Source organism: Brassica napus, unplaced genomic scaffold, assembly GCF_020379485.1.
Source record: "Brassica napus cultivar Da-Ae unplaced genomic scaffold, Da-Ae ScsIHWf_262;HRSCAF=435, whole genome shotgun sequence".
Taxonomy (NCBI): Eukaryota; Viridiplantae; Streptophyta; class Magnoliopsida; order Brassicales; family Brassicaceae; genus Brassica; species Brassica napus.
Window position 1 is genome coordinate 2657 of NW_026015929.1, and position 21305 is coordinate 23961.

At 29.9% G+C, this 21305-nt stretch overlaps 1 protein-coding gene and 2 pseudogenes across 1 annotated transcript; 1 reads left to right on the forward strand and 2 right to left on the reverse strand.

Annotated features, from left to right (window-relative positions):
* Positions 1-255: 255 nt before the first annotated feature.
* On the reverse strand, positions 256-1180 carry LOC125601676 (annotated as a pseudogene).
* Positions 1181-1500: 320 nt separating this feature from the next.
* On the reverse strand, positions 1501-2825 carry LOC106436488 (trihelix transcription factor ASIL1). Its single transcript, XM_013877453.3, has one exon. The coding sequence runs from the start codon at positions 2706-2708 to the stop codon at positions 1713-1715; it is 996 nt and encodes a 331-aa protein (XP_013732907.2). The 5' UTR covers positions 2709-2825; the 3' UTR covers positions 1501-1712.
* A 13037-nt stretch (positions 2826-15862) lies between these two features.
* On the forward strand, positions 15863-17454 carry LOC125601690 (annotated as a pseudogene).
* Positions 17455-21305: the final 3851 nt, after the last annotated feature.

The window sequence follows — 21305 nt, forward strand, 5'->3', positions numbered from 1 at the left end:
GGTCTCTTCACTCTGTGCGATGCCTTTTTTTTTCTCTTCTACCTAATTTTTTTTTAATCATTTTCGAGACCTTGTCGGAATCTCATGTATGTGACTCTCATTTAAAGCCGTTGATTATATTGCTTAGGTTGTATGTTATGATGGGTCTGCGAGGACTGTAAGCCAAGCAATAAAAATAACATAGAATAAAAGGGAGTTTGTTTGGGGTTCCAAATTTTGCTGGGGTCTAGACATGTTTGAGAGGGAGGTAGTGTTTGTATTTTGTATAAAAACTTATGTACAAATTAATTGTTATTTACATAGTTACATGCTTAGGTTATTAATAATATATATACAAACCCGTAGCACTTTCTCTCTTTCTCGTCGTTTTCAACGGTCCAATGCGCATGCGTTGATCACAATCCTGTAGTTTCGTATAAACACAAAGCAAATGAGACCATATGTAAGCAATGTTGCAATTATACAAGAGACGTATAATCAAAACAAGGTGACGGAGTTGATTATATTAACCATTCATAAGAAGTGAGACTTGCGGCATCGGCTTCACCGGCGGAAGGGACTTTCTCGGCGCTGAATGGTCCAAAGTTATCACATGGTGTTCCCGCTGCATAGATAGTTTATAAACCTTTTCATTGTGTTCTTAGAATAAAATTATACTAGTATAAGATAAATATGAGTTGACCTTCGTAAATATTTATAGAACATACCATTCGTTTACTATTAAGAAATAACAATGGGTTTTATACTATATAGGTACATATGACGAACATTAAAAAAAATATTCTTTCTTTTGTTCTTTAATTTGACATTGATATGCTTTAAAAAAAACTATTTAAAATCTATCATTACGTAACACCTTGAAACCATGCAAAATGAATACAATGGAAATAATCACTCGTCTTTTTAACATTTTCTTTTGTGTAGTTTTAGAGGAAGGAGGAGAAATAATTACGGGTCAAAGGCGTCCCCGGGTTGATGCTTGACCCGGTCGGAGAATCCGGAACAAGACCTGGATCCATCTTCAATTTCCCGAGTCCACAGACATTGTTATTCGCCTGGTAATGCTGGATAGAGGAGATCGGACGGTGGATAAAGAATGAAGCTTTCTCAATTTTCCGAGACCACTTTCCGGCGCCGGTCCGGCCACCGTATCATCCCACAGCTTGTGTAGGAACCCCATCCGATCTAAATGTTATCCAAAAATATATAGCTACAAGATATATCTTTTTACAAACTATTTGGCTTTTTTGTCTTTATCTTCTTATGCAAGGAAAATGGTTTTATAGAGGTAGAGAGGTGAGAAAGAATATATTTAGTGAGGTTAATTATTAGCTTTACCTTAATTAAGGATGTTTTAATTATGGATACATATGCTGACTAATCAAATACATGTATCTTCCTAAGGTTTTTTCTAATCTCGTTGTACTTTTAGACATGGTGAATATCCTATAAGGTGGTGTGTGTCATCTTGTTTCTAAGAAAACATAAGTTTCAGGACACTCAAGTTCAAAGTTTTGTTTTTTATTTGCCAATTGTTTCAGACAAGATAAGATAACAACAACAGCAACAACAGCACGATGATGATCAGAGTTCTACATTTACACATACCATAAAGCACAACAACAACAGCAACATCAAATCCTAATCCAGCAATCTAGAGACGGTTTTTAATCATTGCAGTATCAGAATAAAACATTTTGTGTGTTCAATTGTCAGCTACTTACATCGCCATTATTCTTGACATCATCATCATTGATCCTTGGCTTGCTCCTCTCCTCCTCTCGATCGTTCTGAGTCATCTCCATCTGAGTTTTCAAGAACTGCATTCTCTGCAACTCCATCTCTTTAACGAACTTCATCCTCTCCTTCTCCAACTCCATCATCAGCTTCAGCTTAGCAGTCTCCGCCTTCTCGTACGCCTCGGTGAATCCAAGAATCGCCTTCGCCACATCTCCAACTCCACTCCCTCCTAACTCATCCATCTTCAACCGCTTCGACACCAGTTGCGACGGTGGTGGTGGTGGTGGGAGACTCTCAGCTGAGTCAGGAGGAGAATGCTCAGGCTCAGGCTCAGGATCAGACTCAGACTCGGTCTCGGAAGCACTCCGTTTCCTAAAATGCCACCTCATCGAATCAGAGCCTCTCTTCAAAACCGTTCCTTTATTGCCCTGACGTCGTCCCATTGGAGCCTTAGTGCTGTTGCCACCAGCACCACCGATCAAAGACTCGAGCTTTTTGAAGAAAAGCCATTTGCTAGGCCCATCACCAGAAGCGATCTTGGCCTTCTCCTGCTTATACTTCTTCTTCACCGTATCGATCCTGTTCTTACACTGAACATCTGTTTTGAGGTACTTGCATTGACGGCTCTCGTTCACCACCTCTGCTACTTCCTTCCACTGTTGCTGCTTCAACGTCCCCTTCCCCGGCTCCGAGAATCGCTCCCCCCACGCTTCGATTAGAACCTTCGTCGCTTCTTCGCTCCAACAATCGTCTCTCCCTCCTCCTCCTCCGCCGCCTCCGCTTCGTCCGTTTCTGCTACCTCCAACAACGGAAGGAGTGTGAACCACTAAAGCTAGAGATTGAGGCGGTTTCGTCGCAGAGGCAACCGTGACGTCGCTGGTAGGTAAAATCGGAGGAGGAGAGGAAGGTGCAGGTGACAAGGAATCTCCAGGAGATTTTGGGGACCGAGTCTCGTCTTCTTCGTCCATGGATTTTTCAGATCTGAAGTTGTTTTGGGAAGAGGAGATCCGAGATTTTTTTTTCTGACCGGCGAAGGGATAAGGTCACCGGATGCGTCATCTCCGTTAATTGACCCGATACGCAAATTGACGAAATGGCCCTTCACACTTTCCCTTAATAACATAATAACTAGATAATAAAGACAAACCCTTAGCTTTATAAATCGGTTATAATAAACTTGATAAAGTATTCTATAAGAATTTATAATTTAATTTAAAGGCTTATAAATCGATCGTAATAGTTTTAAATAAGGGCAATTGTCAATAATAACACATTTTGAAGTTTATGTCTCAAAAATAGCACTAGAAAGAGAAAGTCACAAAAATGATATTTATTAAAAGGTAAAATATCTCTTATACTCTTGGTTTAAAATTAAATAAACAAACAAAATAAATAAAAATAAAAAAAATAAAAATAAAAAAATGAAAATGAAAAAAATAATTTTTTTTTATAGTTTCAGATTATATGTTTTCAAATTCGAAATTTTATAATTTTTTTTTTATTTTTTTTCAAAATTTTGTTTTTTATTTTTTTTCAAATTTTCTTTTTATAATTTAAAAATACTTTTTGAAATTGTTTTTAAAATTTTTTATTTTTTATTTTAGTATTTATTTTTTGTAAAATTTTAACCCTAATTCCAAAACCCCATCCCTTAATTCTAAACCCTAAGGTGTGGATTAATTAACCCAATGGGTATAAATGTATATTTACCTCTTTAATGAAACCTATTTTTGTGACTTTGAGCTTTGAGTGCTACTTTGGGAACAAAAATTTAGTTTTGTGCTATCCTAGTCTTTTTCTCTTTAAATAATGCATAAGTGTTACTAAAATTTTTAAACTATTTAATCGCATTTAACAATAAAACTCTTCATGGATCGAAAAATAATCTTTCAACTAAAAATTTGATGAAAGAAATCCTCCACTTTAATTATGTTAATGCATGTTATCCTCTGTCAGAAATACTGTAATGGAAAATGAGACATGGAAAATGAGACGTTAACGGAACTAAACATGAGAGTTTTTTTTCTCAAATTTTTAGTTGAGTGGTTTTTTACGATCCATTTTTAGTCGAAGAATTTTATTAATAAAAACCCATATAAATATAATAGCAACGTGTACATTTCCATGGTATAATTGTAGTTTAATTTATTAGTGCCAAGATACTATGGTACTTATTACTATTACCATTTGAATTGTTTTTCAAATACCTAGGATTTGATCAGTGCAGAGCAGATTTTTTTCGGCTAATATGAAATTTGATTTAAATTAGTGATTTTATTGGGATGTAGTATTAAGTTTCAACTTCCTATTTTATCAAAAAAACGAAACGATTTTTTTTTATTTAAAATTATATAATTTATCAATTAGTTTATTTAAGATTTTGTATATACACTCTCTTATGTAACAATATTATATTTATATTTTATGTGCATTTTATAAGAGTTACATTTGTTGAATTGGTTAAACGTAAGATTTACTTGGTAGATTTTGGACTAATTTAATAGTATAGATTTTTATGGGTTTTAATAATTTTTAGCAATGTTTTCGTTACCCTGGCATGCGGTCGAACTAGTAAAACTGGTGATCCGTATATAATCCAGTTCAGATTCAGTTAAAATACAATATTTAAAATGAGAGAAGACCTGGTAAAAATCAGAAAACTTGTCATTAACCTGCGATTCGTTATTTGTTAACACGATAAAAACCCATAAAACAATATTAAAGAATATGATTCAATTTTTGATATATTTTTTAATAGCACATAAATTTAAATAAACTATATAATTTATGATTCTTTAATAGTCCATTCACTATTGATTGATATATTTGATATGGATACTTTTAGGTGTTGTATAATGATATTGATTTTGTAACTACAAATTTTAATATGTGGGGTTTTCTAATGGGAAATTGCCACAAATAACACATTCATAGTACCACTTTTCATGTTTACACCAACCACTTTTATTTTCACTTTTAATGAAGGATAAAAAACAATTATACCCTTAGGGTTAACTAATCTAGACTTAGGGTTTAGAGTTGAGGGGTGGGTAGGGTTTTTGGAATGTGAAATTTAGGATTCTAATAAATATATAAATAAATACTTAAAAAATATAAAAATTTTGAAAAAATAGTTTCAAACATAATTTTCGTTTTTCAAAAAGAAATTTGAAAAAAATGAAAAAAAAATTGAAAAAAGAAAATTTCAAAAAAAAATTTATAAAAAGTTCGAATTTGAAAAAGTATAATTCGAAAACATAAAAAAAATTACTTTTTTCAATTTTTTAAATTTTAAATTTTTGTATTTAAATAATAATTTAGTATATATATAAATAACAATGGCATAAGAGTCTTTTGCCATTTAATGAAGAATGTATTTTTGAAAATATCTCTTTCGTGGTGGTAAAAATGAAAAGTGGTACCATGAAAATGGTAAACATGTAATTTACCCTTTTCTAATATTAATTGCAGGTTGGTTAAATGCAAACTAATATGAGTGTTTTTAAGTTATTAGAATTAAGGTTTACGTTGACATTTGACAATGACCATATACCCTTTATAATTTTTGATGTAAAAGAGCAAAGAAAAAGAAAATATATGAAAAGAAAAGCTGCAAGATGGAGAAGATTAACATAGTTTTGCAAACATCAGATCTCAAAGAAACATGAAGTAAGACTAACATGGAAGTTGTTTAAAGGTTTTAAGAGATATATAATGGTTTTGATTCATGTAGAAAAAAATAAAATATTTTATCTCAGAAAAATCTCAAAAATTTAGGAAATCTAGTTATAGCACCTATTAAATTGACTACATTTTGTTACAGAAATATATGGTAATATATTGTTAGTCAAAATTTAAGCTAAAACAAAAAATATTATTAGTCAAATGAAAGAGTGCAACAACCTTATTTAAGTAGATTTTTCATAATGTTTATGTTTTCGAAATAAACCAAATTTATATATAATATAAATTCGCATTTTTGATTATGTATCTACACTTAAATGTTACACATGAGGCCAGTGGCGGACCCATGATATATTTTTACCTAGGTCATAACTTTTATTTAAACCCAAACTATAACAAAAGCACAAACAGAAGCATGGATTTTTTTTTAAAAAGGGGTGCAGGAAGCGGTATTCGAACCCAGGAAAGGAGTGTCAGAGGAGGAAATACATAGCCAATTGTGCTGTTAGCGAGTACATGATATAGCTTACAAACAAAATATTTAAAGTTAACCTGTGTCAGCTGACCCACCTTTCTTCCATGTGGGTTCGCCTCTGCATGAGGCATTACATTCATTGTTCTGAAGCATGACCCGTGGTTAAACTGACACAATTGATGACTCTATATGTAATCCGGTTTTTTTTAAACTTGTATTTTAAAATTCTATAAAACCCGCAAAAAGCCGCTAATATCTGGGACCCGGCTACCGGTTGAACTGAGTGACCCATTATGTAATACAATTTGACTTAAATTTTTAAATTTAAAGTATTCTAATTTATGAATGTTTAGATGAATGGTGGATATATTATGAAAGTGATGCTCTAATTTTAAAAAACTTAGCTATACAAATTTTTAGGCAAACTAATTTATCATTTTGCTGTAAGCGTAATAGATCAATATTTAAGATATATCAATATTTGAGAAAATGCATACTCAAACAGAAATAGATTAGAGCATCAACGATTCGTGTACGGATATTACAATTTAGTGATTTAAGTTTGAAATAAATATAGTTGCTTACTTATTTATTTAGTTTACTCTATTGTTCACGTGTTATTAGAAATTTTGATGTTTTGTTTTTGGTTTATTTTAAATTTCTAATTTAATTTAATTATTGATATTAGACATTTTAATATTTATTATTTTTCATTTTGTTATAAATTGTTATTATATATCTAATAATAATCTTTATTATTATATTTTGACCTGCACTTTAAAGCGCGAGATGGATTTTTGTACAAAAAATCATTTACTGAAAATTAGAAATTTTATAGATATGTTTCTTTTTTATAAAACATATGTTTTTAAGGTATATATAATAAAATTAAAATTTACATAAATATAATTTTATGAAAATAAGATAATTAATTTATATAACCTGCCTCGTATCAATTTTACTTATATTTTAAAACTTTAAATTATAGTACATTTTTTTCAATTTTTATATATTTAAAATTTTATCTTCTTATTATATTTTTTTTGTCAGAATTATTATACAAATTAAATATTGTCATTCTACACGTCTCATACTTGATAAAAATATTAAATTATTTTTAATATTTTAATTTAAAATATGTATATTAACTTATGAAATCATTTATTAGTTTATATATCATACTTTAATATTGTTTTAATAACTTATGAAATCATTTATTAGTTTATATATCATACTTATGAAATCATTTATTAGTTTATATATCATACTTTAATAAATTAGTCTTTTACATGTGAGAAAAGTGGAAAAGTATTAAACAACAATAGATACATCATACAGAAAATCATATTATATAATAATAAATTTTCCACATGTGTTTCTATATATATATATATATATATATACTTTTTTTACACAGGTATAGTACGGTAAACTGAGAAAAGTGCTAACTGTCTAGGTTTTGAAATCCACCATTTAGATTTACTCGCCTGTGTGGTTAAATGACATGAATATCTAACTTCCATGTATAACGACAGAATTTCTATGTTACCGGTGGACAAGCCTTTAGGAGATTAGTATACACTCATATTATTTAAAAGAAAATACAAGGACAAAATATAACACTGTCACAAAAAGCATATACTGGATGCCAATAAGGGATACATGTTATTCTTCTAGGTACTTACTTCCAAATTTTTGTGTTGTAATTATGTTTTCTAAGTTTAGAGTTCCGAATTGTACTTAGATCTTACATCAAATACTGTACAATAATAGTAACTAATTAAAAAAAACTATTAATCATTTTTTACCTCATGTTTAGACATATCATAGTTATGTTCAAATATAACTAATAAACTTACAAATTTTATTAGTTCCGGGACTAAAAACCCAATACGGCGAACCCTGGTTCGAATCCCGCTGGCCACACGGATATGAGCTATTGCTTTCGGCTCATTTGAATGCCCAGGAGAGGGTCTATCCGTGGGCTGTACCTCCACCCCGGGGTTAAGTCTGTGTCTTTAATAGACCCGGGTTTAACCCTTTTCAGTTACAAAAAGAAAAAACTTACAAATTTTAAGCAGAGTGTTGGCAAGATGTTTTTCTTTTCCATCTCAACCAAAAGTGAAATCGAATTCCATAAGTAATGTTTATACGACCATTGCTAGCGGATCCGGGTTTCAGTAGAAGCTGATGAAGCATTATTGCTTCAGGGCCCAACGAAGTTAAATACTCCCTCTGTTTTTTAAAGATGCATATTCTAGACTTTTCACATATATTAAGAAAACTCATTAAATATGCATTGTTTTTTGTGAATAACAATTTTCCATAACTTTAAGCTAATAGAAATTCAATAAACACCATTAATTTTTTTGAAACTTACAATTTTTCATAAAATCATACATTGAAAATTAAAAAATGTATCTTTTTAAAACAAATTTTTTTCTAGAACATACATCTTTTAGGAACGGAGGGAGTATTCAAAGGGCCAACAATACTTATAAATATTAATATTACGTAATTTGACTGGTCACGACCATAGTTATAGGCTTATAGCTCTATGCCTCTATCTGATGTGGGTTCGATATGCTGTAAAGGTGTCTTTAGTAAAAAAATTTCAGAAAAATGGGCCAAAATGTTTTTGTTGCTTCTGGGGCAAAATATATTAGGCCCGGCTCTGATTGCTAGTGCCTTCCTTCGCAAATTTGAATTGCTTGCTACCAAAGTATTATTTTTTCTTACCATTCTATTAACTTTTCTTTTTACCAATCTATTAACTTGCTTAGAATTATAGTCGTAACATATAGAAACATAGAAACCATTCTTTCCTCAAAAATATAATTCCATGGAACCTAATATAAAATCGACAAAGATCAGTCGATCCGGTGACATGTATGTAGATTAAAAGTAATTAATATATATATAAAATAAATTTTAAATATTTAAAATGTTTTTCAAAGAAATCTACAATGATTAAAAGTAATTCTCAGATATTATATATATATATAAAAGAAATTTGCAAATATTCTTAAATATTTTTAAAAGAAATCTACAAAAATTTAAAAGCAATTCTCTAATACATTTAATTATGCAAGATCTACTCTGAAGCAGATGCATTATCTGATGATGAACATGAAGCTGAATCGTTTTCGTCATACTTTCCAATCTCGTCCTCTGATTCCAAGTGTACATCCTTTTCGGTTAATCGCTGTTGTAATCAAATACTCCTTGTAATCGGCTTCTTGGATTTATTGACGTGATAGTGATCCAAGGATCGTTTCTTTGCCTAATTCGCAGATAACGAATATAACAAACCTAAAATAGCATAAAATATATAAGTTGACTCAAATATATATGACTACTTTAGGCGGAAAATATGTTTCAAAAGACATACCTCGATGCATATATCTTTCACTTGATAAGGTAAACCAAGATCAGCGACCAATTTTGGAACTTCATAATATGAACAAGGTGCAAAATTATTCTCAGGTAGAACATCTCTGACAAAATCCGCAATCGCATCCACACATTCTTCAGGCAAATTATAGTCAGTCTTTAGCACCATCAATCGACTTGCAGATGATAAAGGTAAATGTCCATCTATACATCTTCGATACAATGGTTGATTAGCTGCATCTAACATTTCAAAAAATTTTCTGGCGTCCAAATTGGGTTCTTCTCATCTATCTCCTTCCTATTCACCTAGTGGTAAATTTTCTTTATATGCATTATTTACCATCTGATATACAGATCCTCCAAAACCAGCAAAGGAAGTGGAGATGTCACAATTCCTGATTTATAATGCATAATAATGAAGTACTAATTGATTATCCGCGCACATGTGCAAAATAAAATGTAAATTCTGATACTTGTTAAATATTAATTTTGTCCATTCAACCGTAATTATATCATGTGATAAGACCTATATATATTAATCTGAATATCTATTAAATGTGATTTTTACTCGTATAATTTTTTGATCATTTGTATTTTATTATAACAATTTTTTAACACTATAGATCATAAAATTTACAAAGTGAGATTTTTAAAAGTTTTCGTAATTTTCATTTTAAAAATTCAAAATATAATATATGTGAAGAATCTAAATTTTTATTATATGGTTAATATGATTGTTTAATTTATTTTAATAATAGAACATTAAAAATAATAGAAGATATGTAAATTGTTGAGATAAACAAGATCAACAAACAAAATCAAACTAACGGACTACACGTACAAACATTTATGTAGAAAACTATTTGATGTTAATGGATAGTAATAGTTCCACAAATGCTACAATTGGTTTGTTTCTCAGTTATACAAATATGTTTTAGGGTTTGATCGGGAGAGCATTAACATAAGATTTATGTTTTTTGTTATCCAATTAATAATTATTAGAAAAACATTTAAAATAAATGATCTCCAAATGCTCTTTTTTTTGTAAGAAAGGAGTTAAATTCTCTTTGTTCGATGCTTTCATATGAGGTTTTTGATAAAATATTTGCATTTAGAATATATAAATAAATTAAAATAATTTAACATAACTATTTTAGTTTATTAAATAAGATCAAAATTATATTTTTATCTAAAAATTAAATTTCTATTTTTAAAATATATTTTTTTACTTTTCAAAGAATAATATTTTACGTTTAAAATACACTAATAATTAATTTATTATAATAAAATATATAAATAATATATACATATCTATATTATTTAGAAATTAAAAAATTATACATCATGATCATACACAAATTATTTACCGCTTTAAAAATTATTTTATTAAATATATTTATGAGAATATATTACTTCTATAGCATACAGTTTCTATTGCATACTATTAATGTTTTGTCTTCAGTTGTACCAATCAAGGTTTTAGTAGTATATGTTTTCTTCACAAATCACAACCACATAAATTAAAATTTTAATTAACTAAAAATTTCCTAAATATACTATTAATATTTTAGTTTATTTAATAAAATGAAAACTATATTTTTATCAATAAAAAAAATTCTATTTTTAAAATAGTTTTTTTTTACTTTTCAAAAGAATAATATTTTACTTTTAAAATATACTAAAAATTAATTTAATATAATAAAATATATAAATAATATATACATATCTATATTATTTAGAAATTAAAAAATTATACATCATGATCATACACAAATTATTTACCGCTTTAAAAATTATTTTATTAAATATATTTATGAGAATATATTACTTCTATAGCATACAGTTTCTATTGCATACTATTAATGTTTTGTCTTCAGTTGTACCAATCAAGGTTTTAGTAGTATATGTTTTCTTCACAAATCACAACCATATAAATTAAAATTCTAATTAACTAAAAAAAATTCCTATTTTTTATTAACTTAATTTTATTTCCTTTTAGAAACAATTAGTTCAGTTTTATTTTCAAATTAGTTCAGTTTTTAATCGGAAATTAAGTTTTATCATTTAAAATTTCACACTTAGAAATTGTTTTTTTTTCTTTTGTAAACAGCACTTAGAAATTTATTCTATTAGATTTTGAGACACTTAGGTGTTCAGTAGAAAAACAAAATTCAAATCATTTAAAATTTCACACTTAGAAATTTGTTATATTAGATTTTGAGACACTTAGGTGTTCAGAAGAAAAAAGAAATACAAAAAACAATTTGAGTTGGTTACAAAAATTAAAATTGACTTGGTTAGTCCAAGTGCATGTATGTGTACATGAACGCATGGAAATTTGTACCATGTGGCCTAATATTGCGACAACTAAACAATAAAGGTTCCTAAACAAGTAAACAGTGGAGCGGTGATATATGACTATGAACCTATGATGAGGTGTCATATTGTTCTTTAAAAGAACTTTTTTTGAGCAAAATTAGAAGAACATGTCTGCAAAATTAGTGCGATTCACAAAACAGGTAAAAAAGCTGTCGACAAATTATTTGCTAACCAAAGGAAAATCAATTTTACGTGGTTTTGGTTTCACCGACCCATAACTTCTTATTTCTTAATAAGAAAACTAAAAGTTATCCTTGTACAAAAAATAATTCTTAACCCTAATTTTATAGCAAAACGTGCACTAGAAAGTCTCTCTCCTCTTCTCCGTTCTCTCACTACGACCTTTCACGGAGAAGGAGATGAGACTTTCGATTTTTGTTTCTGTATTATAATCTTCGATCAAGTGATCGATTTCATCTTCCCTAGGCGATTAGACTTTCGTTAGGCGACTTTTGTTGTGTTTGTTCAAATCAAATCAGTTTTGTTCTTCAAATCTCTTCTTATTTCTGATTTGGTTTGAATCAATAAAGATCCGATCTTGTTTTGATCGGTGATTTCAATCTCCCCCTTCGCAAACTACTTCAAATCCCGTTTAGTTTATAGTCTGATTTTCTTCTCCCAAAGATTATCCCCATATACTTTATTTATAGGAGTCAATCTTTACTCTCACTCTGATGTGAGCCATGATTGGCGATTGGGTAAAGTTTCCTTGCTACAAGGTATTATGAGTTATTGGATTTATCTCGAGTGATTTCTCGGAGGCTTAGTTGAATCGGCATCTTGAAGATGGTCCGATAAAAGTCTTTCCCTGGATCAAATTTCGAGTCTTTCCCAGAGCTTATAAATCGGCGATGCAGAAGTCAGGCTATAAACAATGGTTTGGGCGGAGGATTGGAGAAAGATGGGATCGGGAAGTGATGGAAAAGACAAAGATGCATCCATCTTCGCGGAGGAGCCCAGGCGGCGGAAAGCTTACGGTCATCGGAGAATACACCTTTGTGCATGAGGGACACGTGTTAAAACACGCGTTGTAACATGCCCTAAAGGATGGACGCGTAGTTATGATGATAATGATGGCCGAAAACTTTGCTGAATTGGATATGGGCCTTTTAATTTAACTTGTAAATGGTATCTTTGTTTGGGCTTTAATGTAAACCTGATTCATGTATCTTTAGCCTGAGGGCTTATGAAATGAAATCAGAGTTGACAAAAAAAAAAAAAACCCTAATTTTATAGCAATCATTAGACTATTCATCATGCACAACAGTTGTTCATTCTAAAAAAAGTTTGATGTAGGGAAGTAGTTTCCTTTACACACTCGGCCTAGACTACGTTGCACGGAAGCTTCATCGGACGTCCGCTTCCCGCTTCGGAATCGGAATCGGAATCGGAACCTTGTGGAAGCTTGCGGAATCTCGCTTCCAAAACGTTTCTAAAATATTCTCTTTAAAAACTTGTTGGAAGCTTATGATTCCATTTTGGAATCACGCTTCCGTTTAAAAAATAAATACAATGTATATCAATAAAATATAAAACCATAGTTTTAATCTATATAAAATAAAAAAAATTAATAGTAATGAATATTGAGTTATAAATATACAAATATCAAAAATAATACTATAAATTATCTTTATGCATTGAGATTTTTTATTAAAGATATAGCACATATTGAAAATTATATGATTTAAATTAAAAATAATTAATATAATATTTTTTGTAAACATAATTTATGTGTATTTTTACAGTTTTAATATAAAATCATTTCAAAATTATTATAAATGAATAAATGTTTTATTTCAAATTTAAATCATATAATTTTTAGTCCTAATTTTCTAAAAAATTACATATATATATATATATATATATATATATATATATATATATATATATATATATGGATATATATATATATGGATATACGCTTCCAACACGTACCCGCTTCCTAATATTTTAAAAAATATCGCTTCTGCACTTCCTTACGCTTCCGCTTCCACGTACCCGCTTCCGTTTCCATGTAACATAGGGCCTAGTACATAATTAGGGAACTATATCATTATCTCTATCACTATTTCCAAACAAGGCCATATTAAAACCTATACATTCTTTAGTTTTAACTATATTAACTTAGTTCTGTTACAAAAAAAAAACTATATTAACTTAGTTTCTCTTGTGTATCTATAGTTTATTCTAGGAGTGGACAAATTATACGTAAATTTTGATTGATTCGTTATCTTTTTCGAATAAAAAAATCAGATATATATATATATATAACATTATAAAATCAAAGTAAAATCATATATAATATCTATAAAATGAATTAAATCATAAATAATAATATTTTTTAGGAACAAATATTTGACTCGATCCATAATATGCATATATACACATATTAAAAATTTATATATACATAAATGATTATTTACTACTATATCTTATGTAACTTTTATAATATTTATTTATTAAATTGATTATTTTAGTTATCAGAGTCTTATAAGTAAATAATTTTTATGTTAAAAATAAATAATATTATTTACACTAATTTTAGTATGTTAAAATTGTACTTTATTTATATGGATCAAATCAGATATCAAGTGAAAATATATAAAAACATAGTTGTTTTATATGTCGCTGTTAATATTTAAAGGAGAAAAGTTCCAGAAACCATGATTTAAACGTTGTTTGAGAAAGATTTTTTGTTACAACAAGAGATGTATGAGTTTTGATCTATAAGTACTCGATTTGATTCCTGATTTATGAAAAAGTGTTACAAAAAAAAAAAAAGTACTCGATTTGATTAACCATATAAAAATAAAATAAATAAATATAGCACGGTAGCACCAAGCTTGAAGTATACGGTGCTCAAAATATTTTTGAAACATGTCATTATTAAAAAATACCATAGCTACTTTCTTCAGTTGAAATATGTTACCTGGATTTACAAAGGACAACGAAGACCTATCCAAATTTTGTTGTCTAATATGTGCGCAATTGATTATAAGTTTATAACATCAAGACCACAAGGGTACAACTGCGTGAGTGCGTGGCCAAATCCATGATCTTCCACGAATTTCGTCTTATAGGTGTTACATCAGTATTTTGTATTTTTTACGATGAAAAGGTTCATTGCGTTAAAAGTTCAAAAAAAAAAGGTTCATTGCGTTAAGAAAATAACAAGTCACACAAGTAATATATAACCGTTATTATGATACCAGTTGCATATATTATTGAAATTTTATAGTTTATAATTTTACTTTTGAGTGTTATTTCTTGCGGCTAAAAATTCAGTTACAATAGCCATGTTCTTATGGCGGAAATAAAGAAACACATGCATCATTTTTATCATGCCTCGCTTCCATGCTCCTTACCGTCAGGACCGGCTCAAAGATATCATGGACCCATAGCCAAAATAAATTTAAATATTTTTTCACATGTATTGTCGATAATTTTAAAAAATTTGGGCCCATATTCCTAATTTTTTAAAAAACTGGACTCTTTTTCCAATATTATTTTTACAAAAAAAAATGGGGCCCGGGGCCCACACCCGTTTGCCCCTATCCTAAAGCCGGCCCTGCTTACCGTCATGACTTTGCGACATTCTCTTTGAGCACCATCCATGTTGTCTAACTGCTCTTCAAGGCTTGGTCTTTTAAGACAAATATTATCTTCTTATTTTCTTGTTTGACGAAAATACCCACAAGGTCACACCACTTCACAAGAACCACGTAATTAAATATTCTTTCGGTATCACTTTAAGTGGTGTTTAAAATTTTTAATTTTGTTTTACAATAACTGATATTCTCACTGTTCAAGATAAAATTTAATGTCATCTAAAATTTGTAATTACAAAATACTATTTTTTTATTGGTTGAACTTTGTTCATTTAATGTTATTTTTATGTAACCAAAATAAATTGTATAAATATTTATATTTTCTTAATAATTGAATAACATGTGATTCTAAATGAGTTTTAATGACTTTGCACAAATCTCATATTAAATAACAGTTGATTTGAAAAGAGTTTTTAAAATTATTAATTCAATAACAGGAGATTTTAACAAAATTCCAAAATTTCCTAAAACCCTTAATTCAGTTCACCTCCCTTAAACACCACTTAAAGTTTAAGTGATATGGAGTATATCTTAACGCGTAGATTTCGTCCTATAAATAGAACATCGTAGAAAGAGGAGAAACAACAAATAAACAAAAATGGATATTGAAGCTGTGACTCCGACTTTGCAAGGCGAGTGGATCAAGGTAAGCCTTCAATCTAATTTCCATCAAATACATAACTTTTACACGAGAAAAACATCGATTATCAGCATATGACACATTGACACTGATAGTCCTTCTGTGTTCTCATCACGTATTCACGTGACCCCACTCCTTTTCGACCTAGATATTCATGAACTTTGAATCGAGTAATGAGTACTAAGATTTTTTATCATCCTCAAATAAAAATAAAATATTATCCTTCAACTACCAACTGTGTTAGCCTGTCACGTATTTGAATAATTACCGACTCATCAATATATGTTTAATAGTTATCATGAATCATCATCGTGGGTTTAAGTTATCTTGGTCATTGATCGATTAACAGGTGGAGCAGAAAGGAGGAGAAGGACCAGGACCAAGAAGCTCACATGGCATAGCCGTGGTCGGAGACAAGCTGTACTCTTTCGGCGGCGAGTTAACGCCAAATATTTCCATCGACAAAGACCTGTACGTGTTTGACTTCAAAACACACACTTGGTCGATCGAAACGGGCAGCGGAGACCTCCCTAACGTCAAAGCCTTAGGCACCCGGATGGTGCCCGTGGGAACTAAGCTCTATATATTCGGAGGCCGCGATGAGCATAAACAGTTCGACGATTTTTACTCGTACGACACGGTGAAAAAGGAGTGGAAGTTCCTGACGAAGCTGGATGAAGTGGGAGGACCGAGGCTCGTACTTTCCATTCCATGGCTTGGGATGATAACCACGTGTATGTATTCGGTGGGGTGAGCAAAGGCGGGGCGAATAAAACTCCCGTGCGGTTTGGAACCATCGAGGCGTATAACATAGCTGAAGGGAAATGGATTCAGCTACCAGATCCGGGAGAGCAGCTAGCTAGGTTTGAGAAAAGAGGAGGAGCTGGATTCCTTGTGGTGCAAGGAAAGATTTGGGTGGTTTATGGGTTTGCGACTTCTCCTGATCCTAATGGGAAAAATGACTACGAGTCTGATCACGTGCAGTTTTATGATCCCGTTACTCAAAATGGACCGAAGTGGAGACTAGAGGAGAGAAACCTTCTGCGAGGAGCGTGTTTGCGCATGCAGTTGTCGGAAAATATATACTTATATTTGGAGGTGAGACCTGGCCCGACCCAAGGGCCCATTTGGGTCCAGGAACGTTGTCCGATGAGGGTTACGCGTTGGATACGGAAACACTGGTGTGGGAGAGGTTTGGAGGAGGAGATGAACCGAGTACACGAGGTTGGTCGGCGTACACAACTGCCACCGTATATGGAAAGAAAGGTCTCCTCATGCATGGAGGAAAACTTCCGACAAACAACCGAACCGATGAGCTCTACTTCTACGCAGTCAATTCCGCGTAATTTCAATGCCTTCACTTTCAAGCTCTGTTTGTGTGATAAATATCATATATGTACCAATAAAAGGTTTGTGAAATTAAATCAGATAATGTACTGTGTGTGTTGGCGGCTTGGAAACTGTCGTCGGTGGAATCATAATTGTACATGTGTCCAATAAATGATATGATTGCTAAGGCATCTCCATCCCTACTCAATTTTTTTTCTAAAATGGAGTAAACGTGAATATAGAGTAAGGAATGCTCTAACCCAACTTCATATCTCATTTCATAATAAATTTACTCCATAAATTGAGTAATCTATTTTTTGTTTGTTCATCACTCCATTATAAAGTGAAAAATGGAATAGGGTTAGAGCAATTTTACTTTATTTTCACTTTTACTCTATTTTGGATGAAAAAATAGAGTTATACATTGGAGATGCTCTTAGAGCACATGCAACGGCGGTACGTAGCTGGAATCCTTAAAAAAAAATTATTATAAAATCATATAAAGTCCACGCTTTTTAGGTTTTTGTGTAGGTTTAAGCTGTTAAATTTCTTCCATAAGGATTCCATCGGTGGAGTCTGTTAACTATTCGTGGACTCCACTGATACATGGCGACCCACAATTGATTAGTTTTTTTTTTAAATCTAAAAAAAATAATTAAAAAAATAGAAAACACTTTTTTTAAAGGATTTTTATGCGGTACACGGTTGTGGTTGCCCTTATCTCTAGTTATCTACAACATTTTTCTATTCATCCAGACCATGAATGATCCTATGTTTAAGAAAGTTAAATGTTTGAAAGAAACATTAAATATATATTTATTATCAAAATTTATTTGTGTAAAAATACAAAAACATACATCTTTTAGAAATATAGAAAATATATAGTTAAGTACTTATAATCTGTCAACAAAACATAACAGTTGAATGTCACAACAGATTTAAAACTGCTTGGGATAATCTTAAAACTCAAGGCTGATTGTTTTATTATAAACCACAAAGATGTCTCAGTTTTCTTGTCTTGTTCGTTATTACAGTAGCTCCTTTTTAACTCTCTGGCTTTAGATAAGAAAGGAGGTAGCTTTATCAACCTGATAAAGCCATTGATTCTCATCTCGATCCATTTCTTGATTAAAGACTTTTCTTTGATCTGCCTCGGCATTGTAGCGGCCTAGCTTCCTGTCTATTTAAGGTGGCTGTTGTCGGCCTAGAAGCTCTTGAGCTGTTTGGTCCACCACTTCCGGTGTCCTATCAAATGCTAAGGTTCCTCTTGTGTCAAATGTCGTGAAGAGGATAATTTCAGGTTAGCGCATCTTGTAGTGAGCAACTGGTTGCCCGCGGTTCCCCGCCGCCATTTTTCCGCTGCCGCCTGATAATGTCCCCTTTTCCCTATCTTATGCCTGTCTGTGGTGCCGTAAAAGCTTACTGTCGTTTAGCTTGCTCTTGTTTGGATGGCGAGAAGCGGTTAACGAGTACTGGCCACTGAGTTTCGTGAGAGTTCCCGAGAGCCAGCTTCTTGTTCTGCTCGCTTCAGCGGTCCTGGCTGCCATTCGTTGTTTGGGTCAACCCCGGTGCCGTTCTGGCGAACTTTTTTTCAGGTCACCTGCGTCGGTTGGACCGTATGCAATCACTGTGTGTTTCTGTCTATCAATATGACTTCCTATCGACATTATATCATCAAGTATGCAAAAAGCATAATAATCAAAAAAGAAACTAAGACAAATCGACTTCAAGAATGTTCAAGAGCCATAACCAGACGAGAGATGAGCAAGCAAGTGCAGGTCAAAAAACTCATATTATTCAGGAACTAACCATCATTGTCTATTCATTTTCTCCTTTTAATTAAAACAAAGGCAATTAAAGCTTCAAAATCCTCTACAATAGAAATTTAGAATTATTAAACTTCAAAAACCAAAAAACCCATAAAAAAATGAAAAAAGTAAAATAAAAAAAGAAAAAAAAAAAAAAAAAAAAACATCAAAGAAGAAAAAAAAAAAAACTAAAGTGTTTATATCGTTTAAATGCTTGTATAATAGCGATGAAACAACCAACAAAAAAAATTTTTTTAAAAAAAAGAGGGATTCCATTGTTCAATTGGCAATTATAGTTCAATCAAACAAAAGGAAAAAACTGTAGACACAAAATATATACCAACAAACAGAGTGAAACTATATATTTTGTTTTTATACAAAATATAATCAATTAAAATGGACATGTCAATATTTAATAATCAAAGAAAAAAATAATTATGAATAAAATATATTTAATCAAAACCAACAAAAATACTTATTACAAATAACAAATAAATTCTTAATAACTTTCTTCAAACATTATTCCCCGTTACCAAACGAAACCCGAAAAACACAACGGAACAAAAACAAACCAGACAAACCAGAACCGATTCATAAATATTCCATACTATCAATAAATGTAAAACTAAAACCGAAATTTAACCAAAGAACCAAACAGAAAATACAAAAAAACCCAATTATCTGAAAACAAACAATTCATATTGCTTCAAAAAAAAAAGAAAGTTACAAAAATTAAAAATAATAAAAAATAATAGATATGCGATCGTGAAAACCGCGCGGATTTTTGTAAGCAAACACCCTATTATTTCATATAAACATTTTGTTTTTAATTTAATATTGAAATTGGTAATGTTATAATACAATATAAAGAATAGATCTCGATCCGGCCAACGCCGCAGATTTTTTGTTCATTTCTATATTTTATATAAAAACATTGTGTTTCTTTCATGAATATATGTATAATAATATATATGTCATCCTTTTTAAAACTAATTTCAAGATATTTCATTATAATTTTATGAAAAATAAGATTAGATAAAATAAACAAAACATTAAGTGATGTTCATTAACATTAGGGAATTACTATTATATTATAAATATATATATAATATGATTATTTATTATATTTATTAATATAATAATAAATAATTAATAAATAGAAGATCGTAACATATATATATAAATATTAGTAAAAATATGCTCTTTTATCATATTCAAAAATATTGGAATATTTCACAAATTAATTTTTATAAAAATTAAACTTTTCGTTTCACAGATTTATATTAGTAACGTAGGGTAAATTAATTAAACATTTTAGTTTTTGTTTTAATTTTAAAATAAAAACTATATAGTTTAAAAAATTTGTTTTCATTGGTTTAAAGTAGTAAAGATTAACCATTGTTAGATAATATGATTTTTGTTATTTAAAAAAAATCTTCATAATTTTAACATTTAACATCGACGAAATTTAAATAATGAGCATATGGAGGTATAGTATTACAACATTAAATTATATCTATTAATTATACTATATAAATCCAATGGATCATCTATTGTTTAAATCCAATTATTGATAGCCAATAAAAATTTTTGGTAAACCAAAAATTTAAATAATAAAATTAGAAATTAAATGTAACATGACTTTTTAGAAATAAGTTCATTGGGTTCATTTTATAAAAAAAATCTCACATGAATCAAAGTTTTGACTTTTGTTTTAATATATAAGATGTGTCTATCAATTTTTAAAATATAATAAGTTTACAGTATATTTTTCAGTGAATAGATTGTTTCAAACTTTCACATGATTTATATCTTCTTATATATATTTAGATTATTATTTTTTATTAAAATTTAACTATATATATAAAGATTAGTAAAATATTATTTTATTGTCATATTAAAGAAATTGCAACATTTCACAAATTTAGAAAGTTTTAAAAAATTAAAATTTTCGCTTAATAGATTTATATGATCACGTAAATAACTAAAATTTTAGTTTTTGTTTAATTTTTAAAATAAGCTATATAGTTTTAAATTTTTTTCATTGGTTTAAGGTAGTAAAGATCAATCATTGTTAAATATATGATTTTTTTCTATTTAATTTTTTTTATAATTTTAAAATTAACATCGACAAATATTTAAATAACTAACATATGAGGTATAATATTACAACATTAAATTATATTTATAAATCAAATGGGTCATCTATTGTTAAATTCAATTATTGATAGCCAACAAAAATTTCTTGT